The sequence below is a fragment of the Ovis canadensis genome, chromosome 15 (genome assembly GCF_042477335.2).
Source record: "Ovis canadensis isolate MfBH-ARS-UI-01 breed Bighorn chromosome 15, ARS-UI_OviCan_v2, whole genome shotgun sequence".
Classification (NCBI taxonomy): domain Eukaryota; kingdom Metazoa; phylum Chordata; class Mammalia; order Artiodactyla; family Bovidae; genus Ovis; species Ovis canadensis.
In genome coordinates this window covers 88,256,946-88,275,173 of record NC_091259.1, presented here as the reverse complement: position 1 = coordinate 88,275,173, position 18,228 = coordinate 88,256,946, and the positions used below count along the sequence as shown (strand labels likewise).

Genomic DNA, 18,228 nt, shown 5'->3' with positions numbered 1-18,228 from the left:
GAAACGGAGGAGCTCACTGCCACTGGTGTTGGGCAGCCAGAGAACACGGGCTGGGGGGGGGGGTGGGCACTCGGTGGGGGGCATCCAGGAGGTTCCTCTCGGCCGGGCAGTCTTGCACAAACCCCCTCCCCTCTCTGAGTGGGCCTGCACTGCCCCCTCGGAGCATCCCTGGAGGGTGGACTGGATGGCCTTGCAAGGCCCTCCGGTCTCAGGGTGTGCGGCTCAGGCTTATCCGTCTGGGTTGTCTGAGGAGGCTGGGGTCTGGGTGTGTGAGATCTCGGGGTGGTCTCTGTGCAGGGACTCACGGGAGTGGCTGTGCACACCCGGTGGTATTTGGGGTGCATCTGCCTGTTTGTGGGGCCCGTGGGTGTTGGCGGGCCTGCATGTGCTCTCTCTTGCTCTCCTTTGGTGCGAGTGTGTGTGAGAGAGCGTGTGAGCGTGGGTGTGCACGTGATGGGCATCCGTGGGTCTGTCTGGGCGGGTGGGGGCAGGGGTGGGGGAAAGTGGCCTTGCTGTCGGCTTCCTCCCGAGGCTCACACTCCCCCCCCTCGCTTTCACCGCTCTGAAATAGCATCTGGACCAAAGGCCCATGAATATTTCACGATGATAATTCTGTGACCTGGACCGCCTGCTTCTGATTTACCAGCATCCTCCCCCTCCCCCTTCCTGCCCAGGCCCCAGCGGTCCCTCTCCCTTCAGAGCTCGTGCAAGCTGGCCCCCTAAGCCCACTCATCAGCCTCCTCAAAGCCAGTATGACAGGCGCCCCTGTGAGACCCCAGACAGCACTCTCCATTGCACCCCGACCTCACACCTTTATCCAAAGTCTGCCTGCTTCAGGCCACAGACAGTAACTCTTTCCTGTTCCATCCTCCGCTCTCCACCAGCCTTCTGGGACCCCCCTGGCCAAGGCCACAGGCCCTCAGCATCCTTAAGCCCTGGCACCACGGTATCCTCTTTTCATCCCCCAGCTTCCAAGTTACACTCTTAACCCTAAATTTAAACCATCCAAGTCTCCCCCACTTGCTTCTGGCAGACGAGACTCACCCAAGTCCTTCTCAGCCAAGGCTCTCCCCTTTCCATAGCCTCTCCTCCACACACTGGAAAGATCAAGCTTCTCATCATACCTCAAGTGAGCAAAACACCCCCACTTGGGATTCTCATCCCTCTGATCACCAAAATCCCTCGGCTTCTCCACTAACCTGCTTGGAGAACTGCTTTCTCTGATCGGATTCCTCCCTGATGTCTTCTGCCTCACAGGAGCCAACGGGAAGAACCCATTGGTCTACAGGGTGGCTGTGTCCAGCTGTGCAGGTTGCACACTGCACAAGGGCCGAGTGTGAGCTGAACTCCAGCCTTTTGCTGTTTGCTAAAGTGTTTGCTGCGGTCTGAAGCTGTGTTGCCCTAAGGAAGAGGTGTCTTTTTCAGGTTTACCCAAAGCCATGTTTGGGCTGGCTGTGACCATCGCTGCCCATGTTATCACTCCTCTTTGCAGGGGAAAGTGAGAGATGCTGCTTTTTCCTTCCTGAAGGAACAGGACCTGGGGGAGAACTATTAGCCAGGCTGGAGGCCTTCCCCAGGCCTGGCTCCTCCGGCACAGACAATTCAGGGTCGGCTGCAGCCGCTTCTCCTGGACAGATGAGGAGGCGAGGTGTGATCAGCACACTCCTGGCTCTCGGATTTCCCTGACCTGCCGGGGACTCCACAGTCACCCCCCTCCTTCCTCCGCCTTCAGTTTCTTCTTGTAGGGGCAACAGCAGGAAGCACTTGGATGCTGTGCAATGGCTCTCGATTGCTGTCTAACTCTCCCGGCCCCTGAAAGCGTGATGGTTCTAAGCCCTTCTCCCACTTTGGAGATCCTGAGCCAATAAACTTTACAGGAGATAAAATAATAGAATTTTTTAATAAACTTTCTCCCCCCCAAAACAATGTCTGTTGATCTTCACCACACAGGGGCCATGGTGGAGAGGAACGTTCTCTCCAGGCACCCTCAAAAGTGTCCAGGGTAGACTTAGGAGAAAAGTATTTCTCCAGTGTCAGGAAGTTGAGGCGGGGGGCGAGGATTAAGCAGAGGCCTGGGGCTGGCCTGACGTCCCTCCAAAGGGCTCCGGGGAGTGGCGTCCTTCCCAGAGCTTAAGACGGCTCTGCTGGTGGGTGCTGCTCCGCAGACAAAGCTCCTCTCGAGTCCACCATAGGCGCTGGGGGACGGGGTCCGCGGCGGCCCGGGGTGCCCACTCAGCCTCGGGATGGGCTCGGGTTGACGGCCGGAGATGGGGAGAAAACCCTGGCCATGTCTTCGGGTGGCTGGGCCACCACCAGACGTGCGCTTCGGGGGCTGCCAACAGCGGGCGGCCCGGGAGGCAGGGAGAGGTGGCCGGATCCCTGGGGATGCGAGGCGCTGGGAGGAGAAGGCAGGCCGCCAGCCCGCGGTGGGGACTGGAGACGGAGGATGAGGGGCGGGGATGGGGGGGCCGGGGAGACGCCGGCCGCTTCAGTCTCAGCACCGCGGTCAGAGGTGGTGGGGCGCCAGGATCAACAGGCAAAGCAGCGGGGCGGCGAGCCCGGGCGCGCGCGCGGGGCCGCGGGAGTCCGGGGGCGCCTGGCAGGCGGCGCCGGGGCACGTCTGCTCGCCCCGCCGGTCCTCGCCGCCGTAGCCGCCCCAGTAGTCGTCCTCGGTGGGCGCGTCGCCACCCGGGCGCCCCCGCGCGTCCTCGGCGGGCAGGTCGCGGTAGAGGGTGGAGGGGTCGGCCGGCGGCGCCCCGACCTCGGCCACCCCGTACAGGTGGTTGGAGGAGCTGTTGGCGCGCGCGCGGCCCCCAGGCCGCGTGGGCGCGGCAGGCGGGCAGGCCTGGAAGTCGGCCTCGCGGAGCGCGCGCAGGTCGCGGCCCCGGCGCTCGGGTGGCGAGGCGCACGTCACGTCGGAGCTGGACACGCGCGCGCGCTGGAACCAGGCCCAGAGCGGCCGCGCGCGGCAGTCGCACGCCCAGGGGTTGGCGTTGAGCCGCAGGAATTCGAGAGCCGGCAGGTCGGCCAGCGCCTCGCCGGGCAGCGAGGCCAGGCTGTTGTTGAACAGGTAGAGGATGGTGAGGCGGCCGAGGCCGCGGAAGGCCGCGCGGTGCACGCCCTGCAGCCGGTTCCCGTGCAGCAGCAGCCGGTCCAGGCTGCCCAGGCCGCGGAACACGTGCTCCGTGAGCAGCCGCAGGCGGTTCCCGTGCAGGAAGAGGTGGCTCAGGTTGGCCAGGTCCGCGAACAGGTCATCCTGGGGCGGGCATGGGGGAGAAGACAGATGAGGCAGATGAGAGGGCCTCGGAGGGCGTTAGGGAAGGGCGGGGAGCAGCGTGGCAGCCCAGGAAGGGGTCCGCCTTCTAGAGTCCTGGGTTCGAATCCTGCCTCCTCTAACCTACTTGTGCGGGGAAAGCAGTGTAGTTCTTAGAACTTTGGGGTGCATCAGAACCCCCTGCTGATCCCGGAGCCCTGCCCCGCCCCCCAGTTTCCGATTCAGCAGGTCTGGGGCCCGAGCGCTGAGATGCTGCACGTCTTCACGAGTTCCCAGGTGACGCAGACGCTGCAGGTGGGAGGGCCACACTTGGAGCTGAGAGCTTATGATTTGGTTGAGCATTTCCCTTGTTTCATTTCATCTGCACATCTTACTGACTTCCTGACTCCAAATCCTGGCCCTACTATTAACTGACCCTTGAGCAAGTTACTTGGTATCCCCGTGACTCAGTGCTTGTCTGTAAGATGTGGTTAAATGAAACAACAGGTATTAATATATGGGGTGGGCATTGCCTGAGTTAGCCATTGTTGTGAACTTGCCCAGCGATCTGTCTCCTCATCCGTAAAATGGGGGTGAGTGTACCTACTCCTGGGTTTGTTCTGAGCCTTAAAAAAGACAATCCACGTGCGGATGAGATGGGTGAAGTCAGGGTTTAAATGCAGCTTTGCCCTCTTTGCAGCTGCGTTACCTTCCACAAGTTATTTAGCCTGTTTCCTCAGTGTGTATAACTCAAGAGAACTCTTTCAGCAGACTTGTGGGGGGGGGGCGGGGCGGGGGGTTACATGAGATCCGGTAACCATGTGGTACCCAGTCGGCACACAGACCACCATCAATAAATGATGGTTATTATGAATGGGGGCTTCCTGTGTGGTCAGTAATAAAGAATCCACCTGCCAACTCAGAAGACAAGGGTTCGATCCCTAGGTCAGGAAGATCCCCTGGAGAAGGAAATGGCAGCCCTTCAAGTATTCTTGCCTGGAGAATCCCAGCCTGGTGGGTTACAGTCCATGGGGTCTTGCTGGGTATGACTTTAGCTATTAAACAAGAACAGCATTATGACAGTGGGGTCTTAGTTACAGTTAGGTTCCATCCCCTGTCCTTTAACAGAGGACCTTCCTGGAGCCTGGAGGTTTTGCTACTAGGCTGGGACATTAAGGGGACCCTGTCAGCTCCACCCCACAGGGACAGGGGCTGTGCCCCCTGCCCAAGGCTGAGGAGTCTCTGAATCGGATCGTATTAGTGCTGGAAGGGCCCTGAACTGTGGTTCTGGGAGGGGAAGGGTGGGGTGGGTGGGCTCCTCGGAGGGGAGCCAGCAGGGGCCCGGGCTCTGTATTTTAGCCAGTTCACCAAGGTATTGGTGATGGGCAACCTGGTTAGGGAGTGACTGCTTCTGGGTGCACCAGCCCAACCTACCGGGGTTTTTTTTTACAGAGGAGAGCACTGATACCCAGGCAGATGAAGGGCTCGCCAGAGAGGCGGCCAGAGGCCCAGTCCTGAGGTCCCCCCCACCTTGTGGCAGACACCACTGTGGTTCGCAGACACAAGGGATCTGGTTCTGGGGGACAGGAGCATCCTCCACCCTCAAGCCAGCTCCCCCTGGATTTCCGGTTCCTGAGACGACCCCCCAGCACCCCCCACCCAGGGCGCCCGGTCTCAGGCTCTCGGGCGGGGGGCGGGCGCTGACTCCCAACACCCACCACTACCCCCACCCCCCCCCACCGCCTCCACCTTCCTGTGCTCCCGCGTTGTCTCGCCCCCTCCCATCTGGCTTCCGCCCTCTCCGCTACAGGAACCGCGGCTGCCAAGAACCCTCCTCTCGGCGGCACCGAGATCCGCCCCCCTCCACCTTGAGGCTCCCTGCCGCCGCCCCGCCCCCCGCCCCGCTCAGGTCTCCCTCCAGGGGCCTCGAGTCTGGTCCAGCGGGCCCTGGCGTCCTTGTCCTTCTCGGCTCCCCCAGGGCGGGGGCTGAATGCCTTCCACTCAAACACCTAATGAGCATTTCTCTTTTTAATGGAGTGGCAGCAAGAGTAAGATGCACCCAGAGATGCCGGGTCCAAGGAAGGATATGGGAGGGAGGGGCACAGAGGGCGGAGGTGATGGGCACTTCGGAGGCTTCCGGAGGTCCGGAAGGGCGACCCCAGAGCACTCAGGCGCCCTCGACCCGCAACCCCAGTTTTCCGCTACGGAATTCCCTGAATCCAGTCTGTCTTTCTCCCCCGAAATCCTGCCCCTGCCCTTTCTGAGACCCAGCCTGCGGGGGGGGGGGGTCCACCCCCCACCCCCACCCCATCCAAGCTGTTGCCAAATCCCACTGCCACTTCTAGGCTGCAGCTCTCAGATACAGCCCTCCCCCTCCCCGCTCTGAAAACGGTTCTCTGTGCATTAATAAGCTCTTGACTTTCACAGCCCTCGCCCTCCCCCACCACCCTCCCTCTGGGCAGAGAGCAGCTGCTAAAGTCATCCTCTTCCACTTCGGAAAAACCACATTTCCCTCACAACATCCCCTGCCCCCCGCCCCGCCCCGGCCGGTTCACGGCTCTCTGCATCCATTTGGAATCTCAGCGCAGCGTCCCTGCCCCCTTCCCTGGTCAGCATCCTGTTCTTAACCTTGCCTCTCCCCGGTCCAGCCTCCAATCAGCTGCTGGGCTGTGTGACCTTGGGCAACTGCAGGCACCTCTCTGAGCCTCAGTTCTTTTTTTTTTTTTTACCCCCATCGGTGAAACAAGGAACTTGAGGTCATTGATCATTAAGATCCATCCTCATGTGATATTAATGAGCAAGAGAGTGCTGGAATGTACCTCATTCATTCAACAAAGCTGCGCTGAGTGTCTGCTCTGTGCCAGGCACCCCCACGGACGGCTTCACCCATCTACCCCGGGTATCATCATCATTTGCGTCAGCAGCTGAGTAACCGAGCGCTTACCATGTGCCAGGCTCTGTGCTACACAGATCCCATGTAGTAACCGGATCCTCACAGCCCTGTGAGGCAGAAAATATTATCCTCCCCCTTTCAGAGATTAGGGGAGGGAGGCTCGGAGAAAGGCAAGTGACTGGCCTAGGGTGCAATACCCAATAGGAAGTGACGTGCGGACGTGAACTCTGGAGCCAGGCCTCCGAACAGCTGCCCTCTGCACTGAGACAGACCTGGAGTGATTCTAGGCTGTGCTGCTCATGCGTTCAGTGGCCTTGAACGGGACGCCTTAACTTCTCCGAGCCTCGGTGTCCTTAGCCATTGAATGAGGGGAACGATGCTTACTCTGGATAGGGCTTCCCTGATGGCTCAGCGGGTAAAGAATCCACCTGCAATGCGGGAGACCCCAGTTGGATCCCTGGGTTGGGAAGACCCTCTGGAGAAGGAATAGGCTACCCACTCCAGTATTCTGGCCTGGAGAATTCCACGGACGGTATAGTCCATGGGGTCACAAAGAGTTGGACTGACTGACTTTCACTTCACTTCAGTGGACTGGCCACGCGGAGCCCTTTTCAAGCAGCATCCTCTTTAATCCTCAGACGGACTCCTGGGGTTTAAGGCATTGTCCCTATTTCACGGATGGGTCCGTTGAGGCTCAGAGCGGTTAAGTAACTTGCCCAAAGCCACAGGGCAAATGAGATCTGCCTGATGGAAACACCGCTCTTTTGTGCCACGCAGGCTACTCCAAGGATTCAAAACAGGATCGGTGTCTCTATCACACAGTTCCTCTCCAGTAGGAATGGTGCTGCAGGAGAGCAGGGACCCTGTCCTTGGTCACGTCTGACACCCTGGAACCCAGGACGCAGCCTGGCGTGTGCTCAGTGAGTTAGCTGTGAGGAAGGTGCTTGTCCCAGGGCGGGGCATCTGGGAGAACCCCCCGACCCGTTTCCAGCTCCATCACCCTCCTCCTGAGCCGCTGGGGTCCTCTTCCCTCCACCAGAGCGCCCCTCCCGGGTGGCCTGGCACCATCGCGGGTCACGCCTGCACCCTGGGGACCTCACCCCCGCGAGTGCACCCCATCTGCCTGTGGCATCTCCCGGGCTAGTCTCTCCCGGCCGTTCACAGGCAGAGGCTGCCTCCTTCCCTTCTGTGAAGGGCCAGGCGTTTCCTTCCCATGACGCCCGTGCCATTCAGGCCAGGGGCGTACAGAACCGGCACGCCCCATTTCAGAAGAGCCCAGCACCCCTCAAGGTGCCCCCTGCCCAGGTCATTCCTGACCCCCAGCCTCGGCTGCCATTTGTGATGGCGGGTCAAGCCGTGATGATCAAACTGATTCAGCACAGGATTTCACAATATGAGTTCATTGACTCGTTACAACTGTTGATGGAAGGTATTCTTTTTACTAGTCCCATCTTAAAGTTGGGAAAACTGAGGTTCAGAGTGGGGGGGCACCAACTTGCTGAAATCAAGTTGGAAAATAACAGAGCAAGGATGCGCACTCAGGTCTGCTGACCCTAGATTCCCTAACCTACTGGAGTGCAATCGGATGGCTCTTTTTTAATCGTTAAAAAGATTTAATGATTCAAAGATTTGATCATTTTAAAAGCCTGCATGGCATAACCGATATATGTTGATAAGGAGGTCAGGGTCTCAGTAACAGTGGTTGTCGCATGTAATAATTAGCAGCAATAATAATTATAGTGCCTATTTATTGATGTGGCCCTGTGCTAAATTTTATTTTCTCTTATTTGGCTGCGCCACGTGGCACACGGGATCTTAGTTCCCTGAGCAAGGATCGAACCTGTGCCCTTTGAAGGGTAGTGTTAAGTATTAAGCACGGGACTGCCAAGGAATTCCCTACATTTTAATACTTAAGAAACTTCTTAGATCAGTATTGATATGATTAAGTACTATCATGATTGCCAGAGAGGAAATGGACGTGGACAAAGGTTGAGTAGTTTGTCCAAAGTCACACGTGAGCCAGGATTTGATCTCTGGTCTGGCAGATTCTAAAGCATGCGCTTTCAGAAATAAGCCCACTCTGCTGTTCTTATGAGTGCTACCCCCCCGCACCTGGTCAGACCCCCATGGAGTGTTCTGAGTGATGAAAACGGCCTGAAATGTCACCAGATCACAAGGGTTCAAGCGCTGCCGGGTCTTCCTGGTGGTGCAGCCTCAGAAACGTCATTCTGTGCCCCTGCTCCCCGTTTGCTGTGAGGCCTGTGATGCTGAGATCACCAAGTCCCCAGGCACAGGGACAGTGTTCACAAGACTTTGGGACAAAGTCTTTGGGACCCTCGGTCTCAGCTGCCTTATCTGTAAGGAGGTGTGAACAGTTCCCCAACAGGGCTGCAGAAATGAGATGAAGTGACTGCGCACACTTTGGAAACCGTGAGAAGCCAAGTTAGGAAGGGAAAAAAAGGAGTGTTCCGGCACCCACCCCTGGTCTCAGCAGAATCCTTGAAGTTGACCCATATCTTCAGGATAGGGCCCAAGATGAGCCATTTCACCGAGACCAGTATTCAATGAGGCGGGTTTCTCTTTTTAAAATAGTATCTTAACAAGCATTTATAGCATGCTTACCGTATGCCAAGCACTATCTTAAGTGCTTTACAAATTATTCATGCACTTAACGCTTCTAAAATCCCTAAGAGATGGATGCTATGACTACTCCAATTTTACAGATGGGAAAACTGAGGCTCAGGGAGGTTATAAATGTCACACACTTGTAAATGACAGGGTTGATACCTGTAAAGTCCTTAGCACAGCACCCGACACTTAGTGTGCCTGCTAATGGCTTGTTGTTTAGTCACTAAGTCCTATCCAACTCTTTGTGACCCCATGGACTGTAGCCCGCCAGGCTCCTCTGTCCACAGGATTTCCCAGGCAAGAATACTGGGGTAGGTTGTCATTTCCTTTTCCAGTGGATCCTCCCGACCCAGGGATCCAACCCATGTCTCCCGCAATGGCAGGTGCTTTCTTTACCACTGAGCCACTAGGCTGAAGGCTAGTGGGCTATTACTATCAGTAATTATGCAATAAATATGCTTGCAGTGCAGGAGACCTGGGTTCAGTCGCTGGGCTGGGAATATTCCCTGGAGGAGGGCATGGCAACCCACTCCAGTATTCTTGCCTGGAGACTCCCATGGACAGAGGAGTCTGGCGGGCTACAGTCCATGAGGTCACAAAGAGTTAGACACGAGGCTACAGTCCATGAGGTCACAAAGAGTCAGACACGACTAAGCAACTAAGCACAGGCAGTAAGAACAAAACACGACACATTTTCCAGCGCACTACTGTACTTTCTGTCTCTCCCCACCCCTAGAATGCTCTCCACAAAGGCAGGGGTCTCCTCCGTTTTGTTCGATGCCCTTTTTTCACCAGCAAGCACCTCCTGGGTGCTCAGTAAGTGCTGGATTATTATTGCTATCGTTACTGTCGTTATCAGCATCAAATGCGCACAGTGCTGAGCAGTCAGGCCCCAGCCCGGGGTGGAGAGGGAGAAGGGCCGTCCAGGTGGGTGTGGGGAGAGGGTTGCAGTTGGAAATTCAAAGGCCTGAAACTGAAAGGGGAGGCTTTTCTCCTTAGATGGTTTGGAGGGTCTGTTATTGCTTCCTGAGGAAACAGTGGGAGGACTTGACTGTCAGACAGTCAGCATAAGAACAACAGGGAACAATATTTAGATCAATAATAATAATAAATAACAATTACTGTTATTCCTCCCTTTTTCTGAGCATCCATTTCCCAGCAACTTCACAGCTCATTACCCTTTCTTGTCTCCTCCCATTGCGCTGAGACAGTAGGTTTGGGGGGATGGGATCCAGGACGGGTAGGGCTTCCCCTGGCCTCGGCACCCAGTGAGCGGGAGCCTCCTGTGGCGTGCCAGCTGCAGTGGCGCCGCCCTCCGTGTCCCCCTGCCCGTGGCGTGGGAGGGCTTGCGGGTGGGCGAGAAAAGCCGCCACGATGCCCCTCCAGGCTGCACTGCCCGCGAAAAGGCAGAGTCTCCCGGAGGCAAGGGGGAGAGGAGAGATCACGGGAAGAGACACACACCTCCACCCAGACAGACTTGGGGGGGGGGGTGTGTGTGGAGTGGGCGCGTGAAGGGAGACAGACAGAAGAGGCAGAGGCAGACAGACGGGGGAGGAGAGTCAGTGAGCAAGATGGAGAGGGGCCGCGAGGGAGAGACAGACAGACAGCGAGTCAGACGGCGGAGTAGGGGAGCAGAGAAAGATGGAAGGGACAAAGGAAAGCCCTGGACCAAGGGGAGGAGCAGAAGCCTTCAGAAGGGAGGGAGATGCTGAGAAATGGAGGGAGGGGCTTAGAAACAGAGGGAGGGGCGAGACACGGGGGAGGGGCCAGGACACGGAGGGAGGGGCTTAGACACGGGGGAGGGGCCAGGACACGGGGGAGGGGCCGAGACACGGAGGGTGGGGCTTAGACAAGAGGGAGGGGCTGAGACACGGAGGGAAGGGGTGAGAGCTGGAGGGTGGGGCCGGGACACAGAGGGAAGGGGTGAGACACGGAGATGCTGAGCAATGGAGGCACAGGGCGCGAGGTAGGGAGGGTCCCGGGGGGAGAGAGGCGAGCGGGAGGGGACGCCTGTGTTCGCGTCCGCGCGCCGGCGCTCACCTGTAGGTGGAGCAGGCTGTTCTCCTGGAGGTAGAGGTACTGCAGGCTGACCAGGCCGCGGAAGATGGTGCCGGGCAGGCTGCTGAGCTGGCAGCGGTAGAGGTGCAGGGACTGCAGCCGTTCCAGGCCCTGGAAGGTGTCAGGCTCCAGGGAGCGCAGGTGCCGGTTGTCGCCCAGGTCCAGCTCCTCGAGCGCCTGCAGGTGGCGGAAGGTGCCCGGGTAGATGGCCGAGAGGTTGTTGGAGAAGAGCCACAGGGTGAGCAGGCTGGGCCCGAAGGAGCCGGGCCGCAGCGCGCTGATGAGGTTGTTCTGCAAGAAGAGGCGCTGCGTGCCGGGCGGCAGGGCCCGCGGCACCGCTGAGAAGTTGTTGGCCTGGCAGCTCACGGTGGGCGGCGCCGGGTAGCAGGTGCAGAGCATGGGGCAGCGGGCGGCGGCGGGGGCCGCGGCCAGGAGAAGCAGCAGGACGCAGGCCGGGGGACCTGCGGGCAGATGGGCGCTGGGGGCGCTGCCGGGGGCTTAGCAGACCCCACCCACCTACCCCGAAGGGGACCTGCGGGCAGACGGGGGGGGGGGGCGCTGGGCAGGCTGCCGTGGGGTGGGGTGGGGTGCGGGGGCAGGGTGTGCCAGCCGCAGGCCCGCCCCACCCCCCCCACCTACCCCTAAGCGCACCTGGGCCAAGAGCCTTGCCTTCCTACGTTGGGGGAGGCTGGGATTCGGGGTGCAAGAGTTGCAGGAGGCCCTGGCCACTTCCACTTTTGGAGGCTCCTGGTACGTTAAGATCAAAGCCCAGAGGACACTCTGATAGGTTGAAAGTTGTCTGACGAGTGGCGGTCTAGTTTCCTCCCCGTTTTCACTGTGATGGGCCTGACGGTGACTCTGGTCTTGGGCCCGTTGTCAAGAACGGCCCAAATGTCAAGTGTTGACCACACTGCTGTGTGGTCCGGGGGGGTGGGGGTGGAGGGCAGTCCTGTATGACGTTCTATACAGCAGGGGTCCCCACCCAGGACCTGATGCCTGCTGTTCTGAGGTGGAGCTGATGTAACAATAGCAGAAATTAAGTGCACGACAAACCTAACACGCTTGAATCATCCCCAGACCACCCCCTTTCCTTGTCCGTGTAAGAACCATCTTCCATGAAACCGTCCCTGGTGCCAAAAAGGTTGGGGACAGCGGCTGTATGGGGCTTTAGCAGCACCCCTGTCCTCTTCACATTAGATGTGTGACACTCCTCCCCCTTACGAGAACCAGAAGGTCTCCAGACATCATTGCCAGTATCACTTGGGAAGAAAAGCTGACCCCATTTGGGAAGAGGTGGAGCTAAACGGAGACCCTCTGTGAGTCAAACGACCTCTGGCCCCCTGGTGACTGCAGCCCTCCTCCCTCACCTCTCTACCCTGGAAGGGCTCTCAGGGACCAGGGGCAGGGGGTCTCTCCCTGTGGCCAGCAGCAACCTGCAGGAGAGTGGGGATGGGGTGTCCTGGAAGGAAAGCTGCTTCTGGGCCCTGCCTGGGCAGAATCACCGCCCCGAGGGGTACAGTCCAGGAACCTCACTTTACACCCCAGGCTTTTCTCCTTCAAAGTCACTTTAAAAAAATTGTTTTTTTTTTTTTTTTCAAAGTAACTCTTGAAGCTTGGCTATGATTCAGATGGAGAGGCAGACCCAGAGGCTTGGGGGCTAAAGAGCCACGTCTAGACCCCCACGCCCCCCGAGCGCCAGCAGGGCAGTGGGCCCCTCTCCCTTCCTGACCCTGGCCTTCTGACCCTCATTGCAGCTGAGGAAGTTCTGGGGCCACCTGGACCTCTACCCTTGATCCTGGCTTCCCGACGACTCGGGATTTTCTTCCGGCAGGTTTTGCAGCCCCCAAAGGCCAGGTGCTCATCGCCTGGGCACACAGGGAAAGGGCACCCTCTGCTCCAGGCAGTGTGCTAGGCCTGGGAAGGCCGAAGACCCGCTCCCTTGGACGCTAGGATCTGAGATCCTGGGCCCTGGGGTGCGGGGGAGAGCCTGAGGGGGTCCCTGCCTTCCAGTGACCCCCGGTGTCAGAGGTGTGAATGCGTCTGTGAGCCAGGTGCTCTGTACATGTAGCACTCCTGGGTCCGGGGTGGCACATGGCGCCCACATGGAGTGCAAAAGGCACACATACACACAGTGTGGCACACGGCACGCACACGGGGTGGCACACGGCGCGCACACACACGGCATGGCACATGGCACACACACGGGGTGGCACACGGCACACACATGGGGTGGCACACGGCACACACGGGGTGGCACACGGCACACACACAGTGTGGCACACGGCGCACACACGGGGTGGCACACGGCACACACACGGCGTGGCACACGGCACACACGGGGTGGCACACGGCACACACACGGCGTGGCACACGGCACACACACGGTGTGGCACACGGCACGCACACGGGGTGGCACACGGCACACACACGGGGTGGCACACGGCACGCACATGGGGTGGCACACAGCACACACACACACACGGGGTGGCACACGGCGCACACACGGGGTGGCACACGGCACACACATGGCATGGCACACGGCACGCACACAAGGCACACACACACACGGAGTGCACACGGCACACACACACAGGATGGCACATGGCGAGCACAGCACACACACACGGAGCGCACACCCCAGGGCGGCACACAGGCCGAGTGTGTGGAGCGGATGTCAGGAATGCTTGGCGAAGCCTCCTCCCTGGAAGACGGCAAAGGCGCGGTTGTCCCCGGCGCCCGGCCCCCCACGAGCGTGCAGGCGTGTGCCCGCAGCCCCCCGAGTGTGTGAGTGCCGGGCCCCGTGCGTGTGTGGGCCGGGTGTGATGTAATACTCAGTGACACAGCCGCCGCTGTTCCATTCGTTCACACCGCCTCCGCGCTGCTGGCCCTTCTCACCCCTCCCCCGAGCAGCGTTTCACGATCACTCTCTCCTCCCGGGGTTTCTGGGAGCCACGTGGGCTGCAGGGGCGCGTCTCTCACCCCTCAGCCCCACCAGGCAGGGGTGGGAGCCCCAGGGGTTTCAGGAGGGCTGAGCTTTGGGGCCCAGGACAGCGGCGCTCAGAGCCGGGCAGCCCTCCAGGCTCATCCGGGTTCTGGTTCTGCTGACCTGCTGGCCAGGGATCTGAGAGGCCGAGTGACTCAGCCAAGGTCACACAGCAGAGCGGAGCGAGCACTGGAGTGGAGGGTCCCCGTGGCCAGCCAGGGCCGTTCCCTTCCTGGTGGGGTCCCCCTCTGGCTCCCTTCCCCAAGGACTCGACACCAGAGAAAGCCAAATCCCTCTCTGAGCTCTTAATCCTGCGGCTGATCCATCACTTCGCAGCGTGTGTGTTCAGAAAGCCGCCAGCCAGCCACCCCACCCCACACCCTGTCCCCCCAGGATTATGGAGCTCTTTCCCCAGCCTCCTGGTTGACTGTTCCCCCAGGAGAGGCAGAGGGAACAGGAGAACCCCCAGAGAACAGGGGGACACAGAGAGCAGAGAACCCCCAGGAGAGATGGGCCTGGGGTTGGTTCCAGAGTGCTCCAGAGTCAGAGCCAGTCCCCAGGGCACCAGGGTCTCCTCCAGCCTGGGGTGGGGCAGGGGGCTCAGCAGGGGCCCTATCAGACCCTCTAGCCCACACTTCCCTGCCCCCCTGCTGGCCCCCGACACCCCCATCATTCCGGCCCACCTCCCCGTGGTCTAGTGGTGCCCCCGCAGCCTCTCTGATGCAGGGCCCTGGGCAGGGGGCCCCTGTGACAGCTGCCGCCTAACAGTGACTCTGTTGCCATTTCTGGCCCTGGCCGCCGCCATGCAAGGCAGCTGAAACCCAAGGAGCCTCATCCATAATTCAGGCTGCGGCTCACACTGGAAGCCAGGCGCAGGGGAGGCTGAGGGGCTCTGGGCTTCTCTGCCCCCGGGGCCTGGTGAGCGGTGCCTTTCTCCCCACTCTGCTCCCTGCAGCCCCTGCCTGGGGTCTCCGGATCACCACCCCCCTCCCTGCCCCTTGCCTCTCCCCACCAGCACTCCATCCCTGCCCCCCAGGCCCCGCCTTCTTCCCCAAGGACCACAGGTCCACTCCAGGCCCCATCTCGTGCATCCCTGGTGACCACTGGGGCGAGAGGCACAGAATCTCAGAGCAGGAATGGCGGACACCTCGTCAGCCATCAGGGGCTGACCCTTATCTCAGTGGCCACGCCATCAGTGAGCGGCCTAGGCCCTCACCCGAATCTCAGTCTGCCTTCAGCCCCTTTCTCCAAGGCTCCATCTGACCCCCCCCCCCACTATCTGGGCCAAGGAAAGCCCATTCCAACAGCTCCTCCCATCCTCTCTGCTCATGTCATCCTGTCTTTTCTTTTTTAATTTTCACTGAAGTCAGTAGGTAGGTGATGCTCAAGTTGCAGGGGAGTGTGGAGCAGTGATGGGCAGAAACCGTCTGTGACTGAACACCTACTGTGTGCCAGCCACCGCATTTGGACACGTCTTTGTGCACAGAATCAACATAGCATCACCCCCGTGAGATCAAGATTCCGGCCCCCCATTTGCAAGTGAGGACAGGGAGGCTCTCAAGTGTGAAATTAGTTGCCTCGGGTCGTGCAGCTGGTCCAAGGAGGAACCGGGATGGGACAAGTCCTTGTCTAAAGGGACTCTCTGACCTTTCTCTGGGAGACCCCACATCAGCCACGGAAGCCACCCTGTGTGTGAGAGTTGCTGGGCTTGGGGGAAAGCGAGGATGGAAACTGGGCCCAGGCGCACAAGGCTGGGCCAGCAGTGATGCCGGTTCTGTTTGCCTGTCCAGGGTTGAGGCGAGGGGGAAACCCGGGCTTTCTGCAACTTTGGTTCCCTGGGCTCCAGGCTCTGGTCGTCCGAGGTGACACCCCATCCAGGAGGCAGGAAGAGAGGCCCTGTGTCCAGAAGATGCGGCCAGAACTGACCCGGGAGGGAACGGAGAGAGATCGGAACATGGCACCGATCCCGGAAGGCAGAGGGGCCCAGAGCCAGAAATGATCCATTCACCGCGGGCCCATCGTCAAGGACGCTGGGCGATCGCCCTGGGGCCTCAGGCTCCCAAAGTTCTCAGCCTTTGGTCCAGAGATCGCTGCAAGAGAAGAAGCTGGAGGAGGAGGCAGGGAAGAGTGGCCCCAGGGAAAATGCTCCCTGGGGAGGGAGTCCAGGCCTGGGGTTCTAACACCCAAAAAGGCGGGGAAGGGCTGGGGCCTGCGGGCAGATGTTGAGGGGGTAGGGGCAGAGGAGGTGGGAGGCAATGGCGTGACGCAGGGCCCAGGAGCACTGGCGCGGGTGACGGAGGTTTAGAGCCGCCGCAAACAGCTTCTCACTCTGCCAGAATGTAACACCCCGAAATAAGCAGCCACGGTGGTGGCGGAGAAGGCAGGCTCCTCCTCCTCCGACGGCCAGAGGGGCCCAGAGATATAAATGGCAGCTGCGGTCAGCCAGGGCGCCCACCCCTGGAGGCTGCCACCCCACACCCGGGTCTCCCCCAAATCCCCCTCACAGCTGCCTCCCCCCCAGCCCGCAGCGCAGAGCCCGGGGCGGGGGGCTGGCCCGCCGGCCACTCCCTGCGAGGAGCGGTGTGCGGGCAGGCGCTTTGGAAATGGAGGGCTCCCCACGTGGACGTGCTCACCAGAAGTCTCTTTGTCTCTCTCTCCCCGGCCTCTGCCTCCTTCCTTTCGGCGCTTCCTAGCCCTCGGCCCGGTCTTGATCAACCCCGGCCCCTCTCGCCTCCCTGCCTCCCCAAGCCCAAGCCTGGAGCTCACGGTCCCCTGGCCCCGGCCCCGGCCCCGCACCTCCGTCCACCGCCCGGTCCTCCTCCGCTCGCGGGCTGGCTGCTCGCTCCCCGCGCCCTCAGCATCCCTAGATCGCAGTCCTCAGCGCCTTCTCGTCCCTCCCACCCCCAGGAGCCGGGCTGGACCCTAGTGGTCTGCCCTCCTCGCCCCCGGCCCGGCCTCCCCTCTCTCCGCACCCCCCCCCCCCCGTCCTCACCGGGGTCCCCTTTCCCTCCCAGCTTTCCCGTCTAACCTTTCATCCGCCCCCTCCCTGCCGCCCTCCGCGGACCCCTCTCCATCTCTGACTGCTCTTTGCCTGACCCTCGCTGCCAGCCCCTTCCCAGCCCAGCCCAGCCCCCGGTCCCTGGCCCACACCCTGGTCGGTCGGCCACACCTGTCCGTGGAGAGAGGCCCTTTCTAGCGCCGCCCCCTCCCCCCCGGCGCTTTCCTACCGGGGAAGGCCATTGGGGTCTCCCCCGCCCCCCGCCCCTCCCAGACAGCGCCCTGCCCTCACCCCCCGTCCCCCTGGCGACGGGAAAGTGCTGAGGCACCGGGAGCCAGAAGTTGCTGAGTCGGCGCTGCCCGGCCGCCTGGAGTGCTCAGCATCGCCCGGAGCAGGTAGGGCCGGGACGGCGGGACTGGAGCACCCCCCTGCCCCCGGCCCGGGTGTCCCCCAGCTCAGGAGCCTCCCGCCCAGCCCGGCGGGCTCCGGGGGCGGGGCCCGGGGCTGCGTGCTCCCCCCACCCCGCCAGGCCGCCCCCCACCCGCACGGCGGCCCCACCCGCGCGCCCTGGGGGCCGGGGCCCCCGGCTCCCCTCCGCCCGCGTGGGTCCCTACCTGGCAGCAGGCTCCCGAGCCCGGGCAGCATCTTGTCGCGGCGCTCGGAGGAGGGGGCGGCGGGGGGAGGGCGCCTCCACGGGCTCCCCGAGCCCGCCGGACGGACGGCGGGGGACCCCGCGGGGCTCCGGGAGGGCCCCGCGCGGCGTGGCCGGGCCGCGGCGCTCTACCCCGCGCCCCCCGGGCTGCGAGCCTCGGGAGCAGCCATCGGCCCCGACGGGGCGCGGCGGGGCGCGGCTGGGCGCGGAGGGCTAGGGCTGGCCGTCGACGCCCGGGGCCCGCGCCCCTAGGAGCGCAGGCTGCGCGCGGGCCCGTCCGTGAGTCCGTCGGTTCGCGCGCCCCGGCCGCTCGCCGAGCGAGAGTGCGGACGGCGAGGCAGCTCTTCCCACCGCCTCCTCCCCGCGCTCACTGGCTCCGCCCTCGCCTCCCGGCTCGCCTGCTTAACCCTTGCCTGCCCGCCAAGAGGCGGAGCGGCTCCCGGCCCCCGGCAGTCCGGCCCCCTCCCTTTTCTGGGGGGCCCGGAGGGCTGTGTTCGATCACCCCGCTGGTGGAGGAATCCCCGCCTGAGGGGGTGCGGTCGTGTTCGAGAAACCCGTGAACTCGCCCAGTTCCCGCCTGCACCGCAACTCTCCCGAAGGGCTCCTGGGTCACCTCCCCCCGCCTTGCGCAGCCCGGTGCCCCTAAGCGCAGGCCTCGGACGCTCCTCCCTCTGGGAGAACTCCGAGATTCCCCTTCGCGTCTGTTCCCAGACCACGAGCCCTGTGTGTAAGAACAGTGTCAGCAAGAATTTGTGGGTGCAAG

The 18,228-nt window shown here is 61.4% G+C and overlaps 1 protein-coding gene across 1 annotated transcript; it reads right to left on the bottom strand.

The window, feature by feature from the left end:
• Nucleotides 1-1,881: 1,881 nt before the first annotated feature.
• Nucleotides 1,882-17,873, bottom strand: RTN4RL2 (reticulon 4 receptor like 2). The gene is made up of 3 exons (XM_069553187.1): nucleotides 17,428-17,873; nucleotides 10,815-11,293; nucleotides 1,882-3,256 (listed from the first exon to the last, which is right to left on the bottom strand). The coding sequence occupies exons 1-3, from the start codon at nucleotides 17,456-17,458 to the stop codon at nucleotides 2,507-2,509; spliced, it is 1,260 nt and encodes a 419-aa protein (XP_069409288.1). The 5' UTR covers nucleotides 17,459-17,873; the 3' UTR covers nucleotides 1,882-2,506.
• Between the last annotated feature and the right edge of the window lie 355 nt (nucleotides 17,874-18,228).